This window comes from Eptesicus fuscus, chromosome 18 (genome assembly GCF_027574615.1).
Source record: "Eptesicus fuscus isolate TK198812 chromosome 18, DD_ASM_mEF_20220401, whole genome shotgun sequence".
Taxonomy (NCBI): Eukaryota; Metazoa; Chordata; class Mammalia; order Chiroptera; family Vespertilionidae; genus Eptesicus; species Eptesicus fuscus.
This window is the reverse complement of record NC_072490.1, coordinates 50,020,881-50,042,738: the sequence shown is the minus strand read 5'-3', so window position 1 is coordinate 50,042,738 and position 21,858 is coordinate 50,020,881. Positions and strand designations below refer to the sequence as shown.

The 21,858-nt window shown below is 41.2% G+C and overlaps 1 protein-coding gene across 8 annotated transcripts in view; it reads left to right on the top strand.

Moving 5' to 3' along the window:
* The first annotated feature begins 5,699 nt into the window (after nt 1–5,699).
* The window catches only part of CADPS (calcium dependent secretion activator), a 468,003-nt gene continuing 451,844 nt past the window's right edge, over nt 5,700–21,858 (top strand). For 5 of the 8 annotated variants that reach the window (XM_054729907.1, XM_054729908.1, XM_054729904.1 and 2 more), the window contains exons 1-2: nt 5,700–5,839; nt 5,945–6,140. In XM_054729907.1, the coding sequence (XP_054585882.1) occupies nt 5,700–5,839; nt 5,945–6,140 (336 nt within the window). Of the gene's footprint in view, nt 6,141–21,858 lie in introns of all 8 variants that reach the window. The other 3 variants (XM_054729903.1, XM_054729900.1, XM_054729901.1) reach the window with 1 other exon arrangement.

Below are 21,858 nucleotides of genomic sequence, written 5' to 3'. Positions count from 1 at the left end.
GTTAGGTATGACTTAAAATGAAAAATAATAGCATGTCAGCATCTTCCTAAATATTCTTTTGAATCAGCTTAGGCTGAAATTTCTTATTGATGATAGAAGAATAATGGCATTCTTACAAGCACTGGGCTGGACTAGTGAACTCCACCAAGAAGACTCAGTGTCACCCTAAGAAGAAGAGGAAGATGAAGAGGTACACTTAGGAGCAGAGCGCAGACCATAAACTGTGAAATTCCCTTTTGCTAGTTTGGTTTGGCATTTAGGTGACTATACCTTGCTTAGAGCATTTTCCCCAATATGTTCACACCTATCAGCCCCTGACTCAGATGGTAGTCTTTTATGGACCCATCCTTACTTTTCACTTACTTTTCCTTCATTCATCAAGCTTCTCTTGACTTCTTACTCCTACTCACTTTCTTCCTCCAAAAGATTAAGACTCATATTTTTTTGAATAGTCTAAGTTGAAAGAACTCTCCATTTTCAGTTGTATAAATGAAACTTATTAATATGAAATGCTGATTCCATCATCCCCATTTACAATCTGCAGAAATCCTCCCAGTCTAAAGCCACTGTAGTTTGTGAAAATAAATACAACTGAGACAATCAACCTAGAAAACTATTTTGAGAAGGTAGAGATGTAAAGGCAGCATTTACTCAGGTAAACCAAACTGAAGAATTGGGCTAGGCAAAGCATTTACCTAATATATTATCATGTGGGAATAGCTAGCTATTTGGGTATGCATTTCAATGTAGACCACATCTAGCTACCCACTTCTATTCAAATAAATTGTGTATGCAAGAAGTTTGGTTACCCTTGTGAGTAGTTGATTTTCAGAATTCAAGTTAAATATTTATTGTAAAATATATTGTTCTATTTTTCCTTTTTATATTTTTTTCCTTTTTACCTTTTTATATTGATTTTTGAGAGAGAGAGAGAGAGAGAGAGAGAGAGAGAGAGAGAGAGAGAGAGAGAAACATCCATTTGTTGTTCCACTCATTTATGCATTCATTGGTTGATTCTTGTATGTACCTTGACCCGAGATCAACTCCACAACCTTGGCATATAGGGACAATGTTCTAACCATCTGAGCTACTCTGCCAAGGCTCTTTTATATCTTCTTAAGTAGGAAAACCTTAATAAGGTGGTTTTCCAAGACCAATTCCTGCAATTATCATTATTTATCATTCCAAAGCATGTTTTATTGCCTACAATGAAAGATATATTTGTGTGACCTGATTTTATTATTTTTAGTCTTATGACTATCCTTTAATTTCATCCTAACCCATTTCATTTCACATCAGCAAGAATCACCAGATGATAAAGAGTAATGATGAAGAGAAGATTTCTCAAACAAATAAGCCACTAAGTCCCTGAAAATACTATCTAAAATAAGACAAGGATCAATTAAATAAATTAGCAAGTGAACATTGTTTTACTCAAGAATCTATTTCTAGATTATTTGATTTTTTTAATTTTAAAGTTTTTATTTTTTATCTTCACCCAAATATATTTTATTGATATTTAGAGAGAGAGAAACATTGATGTGAAAGAGAAACATCAATTAGTGATTAGTTGATTCCCTGACTGGGAATCAAACCAGCAACCTTTTTTCTTTTAACTGAGCCACTCAGCCAGGACTTGATTTTTTTAATGTTGTTTTTTCCATTCAATTATTTATTTCCAATTTTGGTCATCTCATTTATTGCAAATTCCTCTTTTACTAGTTGAAAAAATATTTAAGCCAAAAATCTGTTGAAACAGATTTTTAATATAACATCTAATTTAATTTTCATGTCATTCCACAGTGAATGCTATTATCCCTTATTTTACATGAGGAATTTCTATCTAAGTCATTAAATAATTTTCTCAGAATAATTCTGCTATTAGGATTGAAAGACCAAGCATTTAACTCAACAGAGGCATACCATAAGGTTCAAATGACCATTTTGGTGCTTGTGAGCTATTCTTCAAATTACAAATAAAATGTTGATTGGATGAGATTATTACCCTCTAGATAACATAAACTTTATTGTGAGATTTAAAAAATTTCACTTGGCCAAACTCTTTTAGTAACAAACACACAAAAACATTAAAATAGGCATTAAATTCAGTTTTATTTCACTGAAACATGTTATATGAGTAATGTAAGGATGTGATTGTTTTTCACCAAAGTGTCTATCAATTGCCAAAGAGTTAGACATCCGCTCACACTTGTGGTCTTTTACATAATCACATCAAACACTGCAGAGGAGAATGGTGATAATCTAGGTCTAGATTAGAAAACCTTGGTTTAGTGTCTTACTTATTTCCATTTCCTCTAGACTTTGCTCCTACTTGGTGGGATTAAAAAAGCAATGCTATAACTACTACTTTCATGATATGGTCTCCAGATGGCTGACTAAAATTTATTCCATCACCTTGAGATTATTCAAGTTATTCCAAGCAGAACTGGAGGAGGTGGGGGTCAAACATGCAAACATAAAAGAGCTTATTTGAGGATATAAATACTTGTGCATATTGGAATCTTTGGTAGAATTGTATTTTTCTAAAATAAGAAGATGGATGTTAACAAAAGGTGGATGTTAAGAGCCTTTGAATGTGTTCTGGGGTTATTTTCTTTCTTATTTATCAGAATTTGAATCTAGGAAAGCTATATTTCCTGGTTAGATGTCTGAGTCCTGCTTGGCATATCTGATCTTCAGCAGTAGAAGAGTTATGATATCACCAAGGACATTGACTTGGCTTTTAGCTAATGTAAAAAATATCTTTGAAAGGATATACATTTTAATAGACATCAAACAGACATTAAAATTATAAAAGTATTTATATTAAAATCTGTTAATGTCCATTTGAATATATATGGGGGCATTAAGAAGAGCATTATATTTGTCTAGTTTATGTTATACTTAATAACCAAAGCAGAGATTTATATGATTAACGAAGGTAGATACTGAGTTTATATTTTAATTAGTTTAATAGGCAAAAACCCACAAATCTAAAGGAATTTGTAAAATTATAAAACTCGCTCAGCCAGTGTGTCTCAGTGGTTGAGCATCAGCCTATGAATCAGGAGGTCATGGTTCCATTTCTGGTCAGGGCACATGCCTGGGTTGTGGGCTCGATCCCCAGTGTGGGGTATGCAGGAGGCAGCTGATCAATGATTCTCTCTCATCATGGATGCTTCTCTCTCTCTTTCATATATATATATATATTCACAACAAAACCTTATTATAGCATTTAAGAAGTTCCAAATGGTTCTGAAGACAGAAGTCATGGTCACTCTCTACCTGTGTCTAAAAAAGAAACATTTGATGAATGGTCTTTTTCTGACCTTCAAGAGCACCCCTTCCGCAAATCACCACATGCTCCTTATCTAACTAAATTCATTTGTGTCTTAAACATGGTCCCTCCTTTTGGCCAAATGAGTTATTATTTCAGCTCTTTTTTTCCCTTCTTTGTTTCCCCCTTACCTGCCCACACCCCATCTCCATAACACTTTGTACCTCATTTGGTCCCTTGTCCTATCACTATGGCTTGGCAAATCGCTTTTCCCATTTGTAATACCTTCTCTTTGCACCATCCATGCATATGGTTCCTTCCTTTAAAACAGAACTCTTTTCTTTGAGAAATATGTGATTCTGTTCCATTCTCAGTTACTTCGTCCATGCAAGCTTTTAGCAGTGTACTAACTTGGATTTGTTGGTATGTTGTCTTGAAGTACGTGCTGTCAGTTTTTTTTTTTCACCTGTTTATGTTGTATCTCCTAAAGGAGATTATAGACTCTTTAAGAGAATGTCTTCTAAAAATTGCATCCACCCTAAGTGCCTAGAACCATGTTCACCCCATAAAAGGTGCTGAAAAAAAGTTATTGCTCAATTGTTTGGCTTGCTACATTTTCTGTTCCAGGGAAACCAGTACAACATACTTTGGACATCTTTTATGTCTTTAAAATAATTATAACGTGAAGACTGCCAAATTGTAACAATTTCCACATCACTTGATTATTTATTTTAAATTGGTAGAGAATGAGTGATGACCACAAAAGTTATGCCCTTGAAGAGAGTATGGTAGTAAAGTCAAATATATTATTTAATTAAAAAAAATCAAACAGGGGTGGTTAGGGTTAAGTTGAAACTTAGGTTTATTTTTAGTTCTCAGAGACTAGTTAGGGAGCTTCACTTGAATATCAAAGCCTCTAGCAAACTCAGATGCATTTGAAGGTACATAAAGACAGATGTGATGTAAACTTTAAGTTCCCACTACACATTTACAACAACTCCCACCAGTACCTACGAAAAATTAGAGCATTAGAAAATACATAAATATAGCCCATGGGGTGGAAGGGGGGGGTGTGGAGAGAAGTCTCTAGATAGCTTAAGATCCAAGGGTGCAGAGTGTTGGTTTGTTTTCAATCCATCTGCGGGTCGCTGATTAGATTCAGCACGCTGGCCAGCTCCGCTCTCGGCGGATTTATTGGCCTAAGAGCACAGGGAGGAAGGCACCATCTGCTGCTTTTGAATTAATAGATAACTGGGAGCCAGGGATGAAGACGGTGCGACAGAGTCATCGTATTAGATGTTGATGCCACGAGTTTTCTTTTTTTTTTTTTGGGGTGGGGGGAGGAGACTTTGTCTAATCTCGGGGTCCCCACGCCTCTACCCAGATCCTCCAGCGAGCTAGAATGGAGAAAGGGCCGAAAAGCAGAAACCCTTCTATTTCTCTGCTTGGCTCATCACGGCAAGAAAGTGTTCCCAGTTCTTGGAATTGAAGAATGTCCATCATAGCTTTTTTTCTACTTAAGTTAGTTGAGCTGCAAGGCCGATACACAAACCCGCCCTAATCTGATCACTTTTATTTTAACGAAAGGGGGCGTACGTAAAGCAAATTGCTGGAGTCCGAGTTTACACAGGTGGGACACAGACGCTGCCCACGCCCCAGGTGCGCATAAGACTGGGGAAAGGCGGTGGGCGCTTTACCACACCGCATCTCGCTGGCTTTCTCTCGGTGAGACCTCTGGATTAAGCATCCTCGCTAACAAGTCATCACTGGTTAGTGTATTTCTTCCTCCCTCAAGAACTTTTGTCCGAGGGAGGGGGAGAGAGGTCGGGGCAGTGAGAGCTGAGGATCAAGGGGGAAACTGTCCACAAAAGGAAGGGGGAGAAGAGGGTAGGAAAGCGTTAGGGTCAGTGCTGAGGCTCTGAGGCTTTGGGGTCGCTCGCGCTCTCCTCCTCCCGCCCTCTGCAGCCACCCTTTACGCCACGGACACTGGAGAGTTAAGCCAATAAACACGTAAGCGCCGCTCCCTCCCCAATCGGCAAGTTGCCTCTTCGGCTCTTGGCTGCATCGACAGCTTGCAACACTCGGCATCTTTTCTGCAGGCGCCTCCTTCAGCGGCTGCAGATGGCATTCGGCTGCGGGCTCCGGGCTTGCCATTGACTGTCGTCCCCTTTGCCCACCTCGGGCCCACGGACGCACCTCTCTCTTCCCTTCCTCCCCTCGCGCTCCTGGGTTTGAGCGCAGCTCCGGATCGCCGGGCGAAGGAAGCAGTCGCGGCGGCCGAGGCTGAGCTGTAGGGCGCTCGCTCCCTGATTTGGGGAGAAGCGCCCATCCGGGAGAGCCGACCCCGGGAGCTGCCTCCAGCGCCCCCCATCTTTTGCACCCCAAGTCGGGGCTCCAGGGACCCCCCTCTCCAGGCGGCACCATGCTGGACCCTTCGTCCAGCGAAGAGGAATCGGATGAGATCGTGGAGGAGGAGAGCGGCAAGGAGGTGCTGGGCTCGGCCGCGTCCGGCGCGCGCCTGTCTCCCAGCCGCACCAGCGAGGGCTCGGGCGGCGGCGCCGGGCTCGGGGGCGGCGGCGGTGCGGGCGCCGGGGCCGGGGTAGGCGCCGGCGGCGGGGGCAGCGGCGCGAGCAGCGGCGGCGGGGCCGGGGGGCTGCAGCCCAGCAGCCGCGCCGGCGGCGGCCGGCCCTCCAGCCCCAGCCCGTCGGTGGTGAGCGAGAAGGAGAAGGAGGAGTTGGAGCGGCTGCAGAAGGAGGAAGAAGAGAGGAAGAAGCGGCTGCAGCTCTACGTGTTCGTGATGCGCTGCATCGCCTACCCCTTCAACGCCAAGCAGCCCACCGACATGGCTCGCCGGCAGCAGAAGGTAGGTGCGCCCGGGAGGCCCAGCAGCAGCGCCGGGAAGTCGCGGGGCGGGCGGGCGGGCGGGGCGAACAATGGGAGCTGGCGGCGCAGCTGGCGGGGAGGAGCAGGGGGTGGAGACCGCGCCCTGGGGAAGGGGCTGCGAGGCCCCCTTTCCGCGGCCGGGACCCCGGAGGGGCCTGGAGTGCAGCGCCGCGCTCCGGGCCTCCCCGGGAGCGCGGGATGCGAGCCTCGCAGGTCCTGCTTGGTGGCCCGGGAGGCTCTGGGAGTGACTGGCAGCCTGCGGCGCCCACAGAGGCCTGGCTCGCTCGCGGGCTCCCGGCACCCTCCGGCGGCGGGCGGCGGCTCTCCGCTCCAGGCCCGCCCTCCTGGGCGTGCGCTCGCCCGCCCGGCGGGGGCGCCGGCAGGTGGGGGCGCCCGAGTGGAGCCAGCAGAGCGCCTCTGTGCGGCGCTTGGCTCTCGGAAGCGGAGAGCCACCGCCGGCCCGGCGGGAGAAAGCAAGCTCGGAAGGCGAAGCTTCCAGTCTCACCGGGAAGGGCACCCTCCTCCCTCCCCCGGGTCAGCAGATCGCGACTGGGGTCGTCTAAGGGTCCTGGGGCACCGCTTCCCTGGGTGCCCTCCGATCCCCCATCTTCTTCCTCACTAACCCCAAAGCAGGGCACCCCCTCTGGTCCTTCTTGCCCGGGTCAGGCCCTCTACCTTCCTCCCTATATGACCCTCTTCCTCCCAAGGTGACTTCGCCGCGACCTTCTGGCTTCCCGAGGCCCTCAATGCCTGGCCGCCGCTGGCCCCTTAAAATGCTCCAGCAAAAAGCCTCGCAATGATAAGCTTGGGAAGCTTTCTGTGTCTGAGGTTGGAGCAAGGCTGAGGCGGCTGCGGGCCGCCTTTGATGTGAAAAAAGCGCCTATTTCTATCTGCTGTTCTCCAGCCAGAGAAAGGAGGCGGGTGGCGCCTGCAGGAGGAGGGGCCAGAGGGGAAGGAAGGGGTCAGCGCTCAGGTGGAGCGAGTCAGAGAAGAAAGTCAGCGATGTGTTTTGTCTCCTCCCTCCGTGAATGTGCAGCACGTGAGCTCTCAGAACAGCCAGTGAAGGCCCCGAGGGGCGCTGTGCGAAGCCAGCTCCAGCCCCATCGAGGTTGTGAGACCAGTTTCTTAAAATAGTGAATTTCTGGTTGCTGCCAGTTAGGACTGAATTTTATGTTGCTGTAGTAGAGTCTGAGGTTTTCCTGTATTTATCCACCCTTATCTTGAGTGAGCCCAGGTTTCTCTATTTACTTTGCTTACATATGTACACACACCAGCCAGCACTGATGATTTATTTCAGCTAGCTCAAGCTTGCGGACCAGTTTTATTAAAAATAAAACTCATTTCCTGGTTGAGAAATAGCAGGTGGACTACACACTCCATTCTCCACCCCCGTCACCAGCTCCTTGCTTTTTCAACCTGTATTTGGGACTACAGGAGAGCAAAAGGACCCTCAGAACAGTAAAAGTTTCTTGGATATTCTTTTATTACTGGGTGAGGGGTCCACACATGGGGCCTGATATTTCAGGTTGCAGTTTGGAATTATTATGGTAACTGTGTCTTTAGAGCAGGGGAAATTCCATCTTTAAAATCTATCCCATTAATAAATCACCAACAATCAAAGATGTCCTAGTTATTGGGCAATGAAAACTGTTGTGATTTACAGAAAAAAATAAGAAACTTCCCTTTATCAAGCAAAAGGCTCTTGCGCTGTCCTTTAAATAGACGCTGACATCCAGCACTAGAATGAGAGAAATCTGTTCTCACAGAGACCCAGTTCTAAACAACAGTCAGCCACCTGAGAAAGATTATCAGGAGGCTCAAGTCTTCTCATCTGATTGTACCTTTTATCTGAATCCATTCAAAGCTGTGCTTTTGAGGAGCAAGAGGGTTTTGTTTTTACACATGACCTTAACATCAGAGAGTCCACAAAACAGATTGATAACACTGGTATTTGGTCAAACTATTTTTAGTTATTGCAACAAATTAGTGCTAATACACATCCTAGCAAAGCTGCCTCAGGAATGTTGACTGTCTTAGGAAGCTGAGTATCTGTCTTCTTATTACAAGAAAAGCCAAACTTTTCCATTGCTATATCTTTGTTTTTAGAGTCTTTCTGGAATAGGGTGTTTTGCCATTTTTTTTTTCTCCCAGTAGAAAGCTTGGAACTTTGAAGGAAATAATAATTTTTAAAAAAGGACCCCGACCAGTGTTGCTCGGTGGTTGAACGTTGACCCATGAACCAGGAGGTTCCCCAGTTTGATTTTTGGTCAGGGCACATGCCTGTGTTGCAGGCTTGATCCCCAGTATGGGGACATAGGGGAGGCAGTTGATTGATGTTTCTCTCTCATCCATGTTTCCATCTCTCTGTCCTTCTCCCTTTCTCTCTAAAATCAATTTAAAAAATTAAAAAAAAATTTAAATGACCCATCATTGAAAGTAACTAAAATTTGCATAATTACTGTGGTAAAATTCAAATCCAACAAATAAGATTGATGAACTAAAATTAGTCTTGGAGAAATATAAACAAGTTGTTAACTAAATATGAGTTTGTAGTAGACTGGATATGAATGAACTAGAATTGATGTAGAGAAAGGGAACAGAGTGACATGGAGGGAGAGAAAGATAACTGCCTATGAAAAAGAGTTGCTGAATTGGGGAAAAGAAGAGATCATATCAAATCATCATACTATGTGCCTTCAACTTAGACAATGTTATATGTCAATTATCTCAATAAAGCTGGGGCTAAAAATAAAAATCATATCATACTGCATATAATGCACATTACAAAACCAAAGAGTCTATATTTATAATACTGGCAACCATTTTTCAAGCGCCTACTATGTGCAGGGCACTTTACTTAGGTCATATTTAAAAATAGACTTTATTTTTTAGAAGTTTTAGATTTGCTAAAATATTGAGAAAACTGTACAGAAAGTTTTGATATAACCCTCACCTAGTTTCCCCCATTATTGATATTTCACTGTAATATGGTACATCTGTTACAACAAAGAACCCATATTGATACTTACTATTAACTAAAATATATAGTTTATTCAGATTTTCTTAGTTTTTACCTAAATTTCCTTTTCTGTTCTTAGGTCATTTTAAATTTCTGTTCTTAGGTCATTTTAAATTAACTCTAACAACATAAGGGTAACCATCCTCATTTTTAGAAGGGAAAACAGACTGAGAGAGGTTTTGTAATTTTCCTAAAGCACTGTGCAAATAGGTGAAAGAGTGGGGACTGAAGCACGGGGGGGCATGCTGATTCCAAATCCTATCTTTTTAAGAAGCAACACTGGCCAGAAATATTCTAAAGTGAAAAACAGCACCCTAGCATCCTGAGAACATATGTGTACTTCTTACCCAGGGTTATTTCTGTTTGAGTTGAGAGAGGCCTACACCCCTTCCTTAGGGCATCTGTCACGTCCAGTGGTCCCCTCTGAGCCACAGCATAAGTTCCAAGGCGTCCAGGGGATGCCTGAAACCACTTATGGTACCGAACCCCATATGTAATTTGTTTTTCCTGTACATACATTCCTATGGTAACATTTAATTTGTAAATTAGGCACAATAAAGATTAACAGCAATAATAAAAATAAAGTAGAGCAATTTTAAGTTATGCAAATGGCTTTGGGGTCATTATTAAGTAAAAGTGTTACTTGAACATAAGCACTGTGAAACCATGACTGTCAATCTGATAACCTAGGCACTCCTCAGTGACTGATGGAGAGGCGGCATACACAGCCTGGACACGCTGGACAAGGGGCGATTTACAAGGGATGGAAGGGGGTGACACGAAATCAACATGCTACTCTGAAAGGCACACAATTTAAAACATGAATTATTTATTCCTGGAATTTTCCATTTAATATTTTTGGATCATGGTTGACCACAGGTAGCTGAAACCACAAATAAGTGGGGACTACATGGGCAATATATACATTTAGGTACTAACGTCATAAAGAATATGAAGGAGAGAAATGTTAGCTGATAAATCTGAACACCAGATTGTTGTCAGTCTTTCTATGTGGTTCGAGCTGAAAAAAAAAAAAGAAAGTATTTTAGCTCAGAAGACCAACAGGGAAGGAGCAGAGGCTGAAGGTGCTGTTGCTAGATAATTCTGATAGTTAATTACTTTGGATTTACTTTTACTGGAAAAAAGAGTTCCGGGGCATTCCAACAATTGTCCCAGTTAAAAGATGAGACTTTAAGCAGACTGTGTGAAAACATAGTGTATCATTTACAGGTGTATTTTTCTGGTACTGCTATGAATCTAAATATAACATGCTGGTAATGATAATTTATGACCAAAATAAAAACCTGACCATCATACTGGCACAGTGTACCATGTTTCAGGAGCTCAAAAATGATGATCTGTAAGACAGTTCTGTGCTTAGTTTTCTTCTTTTGTCAAAATGCAGAGTGAATACCTAGAAGTTGGCATGGCAAAGTGACACCATATGTTTGTAAATTCTGTAGTGGCGGCGATGGGTGGCTGCCTCCTGTGAAACAGCTACTATAGATATTGCTGTGGGAATGTAAAAGAAGGCACCGTAAACAGTTGTGTACTGTTTAGATGGACATAACCCACTTTTTAAAAAGTGGATAGGAATTATTTATAATGCCTGGATTACAAATGTCCAAAATGAATATTGTGTGCATGTGTAGGTTTGTGTACATGTGTGTCTGTGTGTGTATGTATGTATATGCTGAGAAAAAGAGGCAACCCTAAAATTATGCCTATTCTATATGAACTCCCATATCGTTCAGGAGGACTTTAGACCAGGTGAGTTGTAAATTCAAGCTACTCACTTCCATGTAATTTAGCTTATATCTTGCCATGAAAGTATGACTAACGTTGAATCACTGTTAGCCATAGAAATTCATCTTTATTCACTTACTTACTTGACCTTGTTAGTTGGTCATGACTCAAGAGCCTATACCTTTCATAAAATTTAATAAGACCTACTGCTAGTTAACTATATATATATATATATATATATATATATATATATATATATTAATTAAGTTTATTAGGGTGAAATTGGTCAACATGATCATATTGTATTTTAAGTCAATACTAGTGATTCACCCATTCAGATATGTTTTGAAGCATTTGGATTAGCTCCACTACTCAGAATTCTTAAGGGTTGCTTAGTCAGTGCAATATATGATTTGCATTTCAGAAAATAAATATTTTAATCTTTGAGAAAACGAAGTGACTATTAAACCAGACTGCTTTAAAAATAATTACATGTTTCTCTCCTCATCAAGGAAAAGATGCATTCTTTAAATATGCTTTTTGGCACCCCCACCCTGCACACCTCCTCGGTGCAATAGGCAGGAACTGTTATGCACTGCTAGCGGCAGAGGCATTCTGAAGATGTGAAACACTGCAAAAGTAATAAGAGAGGTTCTTGCCTCATTACACATTTGGAATAGCCTTCTGATTCTCTAAAAACTAGACTGAAGAACAAAGGAAATTAAATATTTCATTCCAGAAGGATTGTACTGTGTAAAGTGGTAAAAGTCAAATGACTCAGAGATCTTTCCCTTCTAAAGGCAAATTTAATACACAAATTTAATAGGCTATACATGAAAATATACTCAGTACTTGTGACTTGGGGCTAGGCGTCTTTACAACTTAAGCTGGAGTGATCAGTAGAGTTCTATTAACTTAGAACTAAGTTTTAATATGTGTTCTCCTTGCACTAAGCACTCTCCCAGGCTTGGTGATTGAACCAGAAGGTACCTGTGAGATATGCAGCTGAATTGGGAATCTATGTTCTAGTTTGGAAGATAACATATAAGCTGATAATTAGAAAGTGTTTAATTAAGATGCTGATGACAATGCAAAAGTAGTGGAGAGATATGCATGCCCACACAGGATTGGATTTAATAGTAGGAACATATTTATTGAGGAAGTTAGATCTTAAGGAATTTGTATGACCTGTAAGCATAAGGAAAGACAGGTATTCCAGTCTGGAGAAGAGCATGAGATAGCAGAAGTATGGAAAGGAGTCATTGCTTGTGGGACACTATTAGTCTGATTCTTTTGGCTCCAAGCGACAGAAACCTAACTCAAGAAGAAAATAATGGGAAGGGGACAGATTTATTAGTGCATGTAATTAGAAAATCTAGTACAGAGGTGACTGCAGGAATGGCTGGATCTATGAGTTCAAATTACTTCCTCAACAGAGTAAGAAAGCTGGCTGGTGATGGAAAATGATTATATTAAAACCTGTGTCTGAGCTCAAACTCTGCAACTTGATTGTAGGCAAGTCATCTTCTGTCTCTGTTGTCATCTGTCATGTAGAGATGGGGGATGGAGAAGCTTCAGATATTGTCTAATGTCCCCTCTATATATAATAATTGATCTTTTTTTTCTGGACAATGAGGTTACTTATTACCAAGACTTAACAATTTCATTCAAACTTGTATTTGGTATGTTTTTGCATTACAAAATAAGGCAGTGTCTTCAAAGAATCTGAGGGGGGTTATACACACTGAGTGGCCAGATTATTATGATCTCTGAATGCATAATAATCTGGCCACTCAGTGTGTGTGTGTGTTTGTGTGTGTGTGTGTGTGTGTGTGTATATATATATATATATATATATATATATATATATATATACACATACATACATATATGTGTGTGTGTGTATATATATATATGTATATATATATATATACACACACATATAGTATCTCTCTTAGAACAAGCATAGTTTTAGTTAAAAGTGATCAACGTGCCACTACTAGTATTTATATAGTAGTATATATATATTAGAGACCTGGTGCATGAATTCGTGCATGGGTGAAGTCCGGCCAGCCTGGCCAGGGGGAGGGGACATGGGTGGTTGGCTGGCCTGCCTGCTGGTCGAACTCCTGGTTGAGGGGACAATTTGCATATTAGCCTTTTATTATATAGGATATACACTGAGTGGCCAGATTATTATGCATTCAGAGATCATAATAATCTGGCCACTCAGTGTGTGTGTGTGTGTGTGTGTGTGTGTGTGTGTGTGTGTATGCTAGGACTATCTGGTTCTTGCCAACAACATCTCTTCTTGCCACGGCTGCACAGATATTGATGGTCTGACCTTGGCATCTATAAGGCATCCAAAAAGAGAAACTGGAATTTGGAACTCTATGTTCCTGTTTCTGGCAACAGTTTCCATGTTAGGATCAGATTTATCTTTTCTGCAGAATCGGAGAGCTTATGATCAGAATTACTTTGTTACTTTTTCATTTCTCAGTCCAAGCATGTGATAGAATTACTTCTCTGTCAATTGCAGGTAAAGAAAGGGGAATGAGGTTATTCAGTGGGTTGAGTTCTGATCATTGTTTTTGACAGACGATGGACAGTGAAGAACAGTAGCTAAGAGCATAGACTCTGAAACTCAACTGCCTTGGTTTGCTTCTTGGCTATCCGCCTAACTGGCTGTGTGATACTGGCCAACTTAACCTCTCTATGACTCAGTTTACTCAATAAAATGGAGGTAGTAGTGGTGTCTTCTTCACTGGGTACTTGTGAAAATTAAGATAATACAGTAAAGCTCTTAAAGCAATATCTGGCATGTGGTAAATGTTATGTGTTGTTATTGCTAAGTTGGTATGTACAATGTTGTTTTATTTTTATTGGTGAAAGGATTAAAAAGTGTAATATATGTGACGTACTGACCATAGTAAGCCTTGTTTGTTATTGCTGTCATCATTGTAATCATCATCATTATTGCTATGATAAGCAGACTTGCAAGGCAGTGGATATGATTACAGCATTGTCTATGAAACAAATGAGGTAGAAGGTACAATGCACCCCTATTCCTCTTTTGCTGAGACATTTCACTAACTCTGCAGTCTCTGGTGCAAATCCCTAGTCAGTTTTGTGACCTGGAGGCTATGTGACCTTGGACATATTTTCCAACCTCTTTAAGTCTTAGTTTCCCCACCTGTAAAATGGGGGGAAGTAATATTGAGTGTTACAAGAAAAAAAAGCATGTTAATTGCTTAACAAGTCCTTAATATGGGATAAATGTTATCGGCAACAGTTAAAATAGCCTTCTTGCATTTTTGTCCATCAAAGGCTCCAATGCTATTTTATACTACAATTTCTTATTTTAGAACATCTTTCTCACCTTTTTCCCCTGACTTGCTCTTGTTTGTCCTTTAATTAATTCAGGTATTATCTCCTTCAAAAACCTTACCAAACCTTTATATTGGACTAAAAGTTCCCGTAACTCCCTGGTTCATGCCCATGTTACATCCTGTACACTATAATTAACTATCCTTTTGTGTGGATTCATCTCTTCCACTAGACTGTAACAACCTCAAAGACATGGACCACACTTTATTACTTCTCGATTCCTCATCTCCCAAAACAGTGCCTGGCACATAGTAGGTGCTTGTAAAAATTCCAACTGTTTAAACTCTGCTGCTTTATTTCCCAAGGAGATTCCAGGAGAGGAAGTGGAGTCATAAATACAATCTGCCTCTATTAAAGAAAAACGACTTATTTACTTTTATCAAAACTTCTCAGTGGAAAACATGAAGGGTAAATAAATTACCAAATGATTTCAAAATTATTTATGTTGCAGAAACATACCATCAATCACTTCCCAACTTAGCTTCTTTATACCAACAACTGATTAATTTCTAGATTCATTACAAAGAAAAGTCTTCTTTCAAAAACCATAAGCAATTATGAATTTCTTGCAATGGCTGAATCCCAGTTGAACTTGAATCACTATAGTGCATGTTTAAGTGGCCAACATCAAGTCAGGAAGAGCCCAGGTGAGAACAGAATCTCTATATTGGAAATATGTTCTTTAGGATGTTTTATTTGCTTTAGTTCTTTATGAAGGAAAATAAGGCAGTCACAGTATTATATTGAAAGTTAGGTGTTTTTAATATTATCAGTCTCAATGTTGCCAAAGTTATAGAATAGAACCTATAAGTTCTATATATTTAGACACAAGTAAATATGCTGCTTTTCTCTAATTTTATTCTCTGTAGGGTTTGGGCACTATTTTACCTCTTACATTGGAGGTCTTTTATGATTGTAGTTAGGATATAAATAAATAATAACTATGGCATACTGTATTGGATAGGGGAATAAGAATATGATGGGTGTGAAATAGCTATAAAAAAGTAAAACCACTTAGGTATGGATTTTTCTGATGCCTTTAGTCAAAGGGAAAATTATCCCATTTCTTTCATTTTAACAAGCAGAGGAAACGCTGAGAAGTTTAAAAAATAAATTGAATTATCAATCCCCAAGTGTTCCATGCTTCCAGCTACTGTTCTAAAATTGAGAGATATGGAGTAAACTGACAATGTGTTAATAATAGTAATGATACTGATAATAATCATTGATAACGTATTATACAACAGCCAATGGGAGGAAAATATCAGCCTGTCATATGTATGGTGTTTATCAGTAGCTCTCATGTGCAGTAGGAAAGTCGGGAGAGATTTTGAAGTTAACTTTTAAAAATTACTCCTACGTGTTCCAGGAGCACATGCCTAGTTTCCAACCAGAGGCTGTAGTGCTTTCAAAAAATACAATAGGATTTTGGCAAACATGTGGAGTGGTACAGTGAATCTACTGTGCCACTTAGGAAAGCAAACGATAAACATTGAAAATTTTTGCAAATAATTATGCCTTCTGTTGCCCATGCAGGAAAACAGCCTTTTGGTGTGGATGATAGGCATGGAGTTGTTTAAGCAAATGAGTTAAAACATATCTTGAACATCTACTTTGGCGATTTTTCTGACAAGTACAGCAACTGTTGTCTATATGGCAGAGTGTCATAACATACTCTGTTCAAAACATTTCTTAGGGGCTCTTCCATATTCAATTTTTGTTTGTTACACATCATCAGACAACATTGTTTTGAGCTACTTATACATATAAGAAACTCACTAAATCCTGTAGGCAAAATATGCAAAGGCACTTTAGACAGTCTTCCTGATCTCCAAAAGCCTACCCATCTGGTTGAGAAGTTGAGGTGCACCAACTTAGAACACACCTTGTACTGTAAGTCAGGGTGTGATGAGTATCTGAATCTTAAATATTGGTGTTCTTCGGGTCTCCATCCTTGGCTCTTGTTATGAGTTGTTTGTGTCTGCACCCCCCCCCCCCCCCGCCCCCACTCCCCAAATCCATATGTCTAATTCTTAACACCCTTCCTTCAAAATGTGACCTTATATGGAAACAAGTTCTTGGCAGATGTAATTGTTAAAGAAAAACTTGTTAGGACCCTTATCCATTATGCCTGGCATCCTTATTGAATAGGAAAATTTAACATAGACATGCACATAGGGAGAACACCATGGGAAAAAAGAAGGCAGACATTGGCGTGACACTTTTACAAGCAAGGGACACCAAAGATTGCCAGAAAACCACCAGAAGCTAAGGGGGAGGTAGGTATGGGATATATTCTTCCTCAGAGCCCCCAGAAGGAACCAACTCTGCCTACACCTTGATCTCAAATTTCTAGGCTCCAGAACTGTAAGAAAATAAATTGCTGCTGTTAAAATCACCTGGTCTGTGGCACTTTGTTACAGCAGCCCTAGTAAACCAACACAGCCCTCTTTTCATCTCTATGCTGTCTCTCAGCAACCTCACCTCTGAACAATGGTAGTAGCTACTAACATTTCTACGTTTCCATTCTCAGTGATCTCCAGCACAGGTCTCTCAGGAGACCTCAAACCCATATATTTAGTAATTTACTGAAGGTGTGATCTCAGACTGGTCCTAGTCATGGGTCTATAAGAAGGTAAGGAACTTACATTTAAATGCAAATCAACTCTGCTCTCTTCAGGAAAGTCTCCCTACAAAAAGTCATCAGTTGAATAGTTTAGTGATGAAGTTGATGTAATTTCCAGCACTAGAACTTTATCTTGGTGAAGACCAATAAAAACAGTTCACAGACCGGACAGGTCTACAGAGTAGGGAGAGCACTGACCTCTAGGACACCTCCCCATGGAAGTCTTCCGACCACTCAATAATAGAACCTCTCACCCCTTCTCTTTTCTAATTCAGCGAAGACACACGTATTGTCTCATGGTTGTGGAGTACCATTCTGGTGCTACTATATAAGCAAGGCAGTAATGCAAAACTCCACTTCAAACCTTTACTGTTGCTCATCCTCACCACCAAAGGGTGCACATGTCCTGTTGATGTTCCTGCTGAGAAAATTTTCTTCTCTTTCTCCTCTTCTTCTTCATCACTTGTGCCATGCTTTGGGTCCTTATGACTATTTACATGGACTTTTGAGATAACCTAACTGTTCTCCCTGCCTCCTTTCTTGCCTACATTCCATCTAGCTTCCAGAGTGATCATTCTGAAACAAAAATTTAATCACGACCTTTCCCGGCTCAGAATTCTTATGTAGCTTTTAGTTGCATGCACAGGATAAACTCTAAACTTATTGGCATAGTATAATTGCATCCTACTACACCATCCAGCCTCAACTCCTGCAATTCTGTACACAACCTCAGCTTCAGCCCATTAAATCATGTAACATTCCTACACTGTTGTATACTGTTATCTGTGCCTCATTGTCTTTGCACATGCTGTTTCTCCTGTGTGAAAAGCCCTTCCTACCTTGTCTTTCATCACTCTCCTAGGTAGACAATGACACTCATACTATATAATAAAGAGGTAATATGCAAATTGACCATCACACCCTCACAAAGATGGCTGGCAGAGAGGTTAGTGAAGGAGGACCGAACGACTGAACAAGCAGGCTGCATGGGGCAACCAGGCCAGCGGGAGGGCTGTGAGGGGTGACCAGGTCAGCAGGGGGGGCTGTTGAGGTGACCAGGCTGGCGGGGTGGGGGAGGAAGTTAGGAGCGACCAGGCCAGCAGGGAGGGGGCAGTTGCGACCTGGCCGGCAGCGGGGGCCAGTTAGGGGCAACCAGGCCGGCAGGGCAGGCAGTTAGGGGCGATCAGGCTGGCACACAGAGGCAGTGAGGGGCGATCAGGCCAGCAGGGGGGACAGTTAGGGGCAACCAGGCAGGCAGGCAGGTGAGCAGTTAGGAGCCAGCAGTCCCAGACTGTGAGAGGGATGTCCTGGATTGGAGAGGGTGCAGGCTGGGCTGAGTGGACCCTCCCCCCCATGCATGAATTTCGTGCACCTGGCCTCTAGTTCATTATAAAGAACAGGACTGCCCTGACCGGTTTGGCTCGGTGGATGGAGCGTCGGCCTGCGGACTGAAGGGTCCCTGGTTCGATTCTGGTCAAGGGCATGTACCTTGGTTGTGGGCACATCCCCAGTAGGGAGTGTGCAGGAGGCAGCTGATCGATGTTTCTCATCGATGTTTCTAACTCGCTATCCTTCTCCCTTCCTCTCTGTAAAAAATCAATAAAATATATTTAAAAAAAAAGAACAGGACTAAATAGTGACTATTGGATGTTTACTTAGACAGGTACCATTCTATACATTCATAAGTCATAGCTCATTTAATCCTCACAGTAATTCTATAAGATAGGTACTAATCATCTCAATTCTACAGATAAAAAACAAAACCAAACAAACAAACAAACAAACAAAAAAAAAACCAAGAGGCAAAGCAGTTAAACTTGCCTTGGATATATACATTTAGTCAGTGGTAGAGCTGCGTTGGGGCCCAGGCAGTCTCACACCAGCATGCACTCTTAACCATGTGCTATATTTACTATATTAAGGCATTGAGCACACCTTACTTCATTGTATACTTGTTTCTTTCTCCTAACTCTACAGAGATGATTTCATTTAGTATCCCCTGGTGCCTGATGGATAGCATATTACCTATAGGTGCTCCAAAAAATAGTTGGTGCACAAATTCATGACTATTTAGAGAACAGCAATTTCTCACCATTTATGCATGTTCATTAAGATGATCTCATTTCTTCTTTAAAGCAACCTTTTTTAGTAGGTGGGGCAGGAACTCTAAAATCATGTTTTGTTAATGGCAAAAGTGAGGTCCAGAGAGGTCCCACTGGCTGGACAGAACTACAGAACTTCCACCTGGGCCTCCTAAATGCATGTAGGGCTCCCTACTGTGCAGTCAGGTTCAGATTCACACTAAGTATGGCCAGGCCATTGCTGACTTTTGAAGGTCAGAACACACTTTCAGAAGGTCCACCTCAGCTCGTAGCAAACATGTACCTCTCATCTCACATCCACTATCTTTTTTGTTATGAAAAAAATTGGGAAATTTTTTTTAATCTTTGGAAACTATTTGTCTACATAACTTGGTTAATAAATGACTATGATATCTGAGGAATCATGGTGTATTCACAGGAATCCTTGTGAACTGAAAAAAAAATCTCATCAATTGTTTTTGATTATTAGTACTAAATTTAACAATTAGTGAATTTGAATATGTTTTAAAGTCATTTAATTGAACATTTAGTAATTTCAATTTTCCAATTTTAGTTTTCCATTTGGGAAACAATACATTTTATTTAAGATCTTGGGCTTTTTAGGGCCCTGGGAAGTTTGATGTCGCTGGTCGCCATGCATCTGTTGCTTAAGCCTTTGATGAGAATTGATGGAAGAAGTGGTATTTGAGGTAAGCCTCAAACTGGGAAGATCAAAGGATAGAAATGTGATATGTTTTGAGAAGAAATATACTTTCAAGTATTCAGAGATGAGATCATGCAAAGCAAGTTTGAAGACCTCTGAACAAATACAATTGTATAAGGTTCCAAAAGTGGAGATAAAAGAAAAAAGAACAGAGGTTGGTTCCTGATCATGGATGAACTCCTGAGTAAAAGGGCTGGTGGAAGGGGTGGGGGCTTTATCTTGTAGGCAGTGGAGAACCACTGAGGAATTCAGAGAGAGCAGCAACCTGAGTAGTATAGTGTTAGGAGATTGATCCAAGTGACGTGTGTAGAGAGTATGGAGAAGGGAGAGAAAGAAGGAGCACAAATGTCTCCACATTATGAAAAAGGTCACAAATTATGCTTAAATGTTTTAGCCAGCCCAGTCTATCTTTACCATTTTGTGGGGAAATTGGTGGAAAATCTCAGAAAATTAATGCTATAGGTAAAAGTGTCTTGAATTACTAGTTCAAAGTCATTTTGTTAGGACAATTGTTGATTCTTGTTTTTGTTTTATTTTAGTATTTTTATGTATTTGTCATAATGTGTAAGGTATGAGTGTTCATTTCTCTTCTTACAAGCTTAAAAATGTGAAGCAAGGTGCCTGCCCTCAAAATTATACTTAATTTCAATGTCCAATGTTCTTATGCCTTCCTGTGCAGGTGCAAAAACACTCCTGCATAACATTGCGGAGAACATAATGTTTCTTGGACAAAGATCATAGAGCCAGACGTGATGTAATTTCAGAAATGGTACATGTGATTCCATTCCAGGTTCCAGCTGACCTAGAGGATTCATATGGAGCTTAATATGGGCCCAAAAGGGAATGAGCCTCACAGTAAGCCCAGGTTTATATCAAGCTCACAGGAGGATAGAGGAAGGAGACTGGTTTATGGTATCAGTAAGGAATCTGGAGCGATAATTTCAAGGCGTGCCTAACCAGACTAGAAGAGAAACTTGGACTTGTCCCTACCACTAAAACTGATGAGGTTTGCATAAACATCCAGGGCATTGGGTACATTTTTCATCCCTGCCCTTCCTCATTCCTAAGATTTTGACCTTAGTGATGATTGGAGAAAAGATATTGGATCACATTTATTAGTGGTGAGAGTCACATCAAAAGGGTAGCATAAGGTTCCCAATAATTTTTCTGTTCTTGCACATCCTTGGGAACCATTATCTTTTCTATCTTTCATCTGTTAATAGAAATGGTAAGATTTGGAGGTGGGCATTCCTGTAGAGAAATGTTACACACTTCAGCCCAGTCTCCTAAAGTTCTAATAATAAAAAAGAGGTTTTTTATTTTCCTTCTGTCATTTCTGGCTGTGTGTGTAGCTCTCCTGAGAAGATAGGTACTTCTGAGTCACCATGTCATTACACACATCTTTATGGCCTCAGGACACCACACGACTTACCAGAAGTTGCGTTGTATCTGGAGAATCGGTACTATTTGAACATGAGGAGGCAGGAGAATAGGTACTCTGGGGACATCATGAGCAAAGACAGAAGCCATACAAAGCTAGAATAAAGAGCATATACAAGGCATGAGATTAGAAAGGAGGGCTGGAACCAGGTAGTGGTAAACATTGACTACTACTAGACTTTGTCAGTTATCCTTTATTTAGGCAGCTGGCAGCCTTTAAAAATGACCTGTACCCCTGTGTAGCCCCAATGGAAATACCACTGAACTGAGCTATAGGCTCAAAGATAATACAGCCATGTGGGTGACTGCCAAATGGGAGGGTGATTGGTCTTGCCCTTATCTTTTTTTTTTTTTTAATATATTTTATTGATTTTTTACAGAGAGGAAGAGAGAGGGATAGAGAGTTAGAAACATCGATCAGCTGCCTCTTGCACACCCCCCACTGGGGATGTGCCTGCAACCAAGGTACATGCCCTTGACCGGAATCGAACCTGGAACCCTTCAGTCCGCAGGCCGACGCTCTATCCACTGAGCCAAACCGGTTTCGGCGGTCTTGCCCTTATCTTGAAGTGATGAGTTTTTCTATGAGGCACTTAGAGATTAAAATTTTTCAAAGAATATTGTCAACACAAGCAAAATGTCTATTTGCAAAGGATATGCTTTGCTCCAGCATTT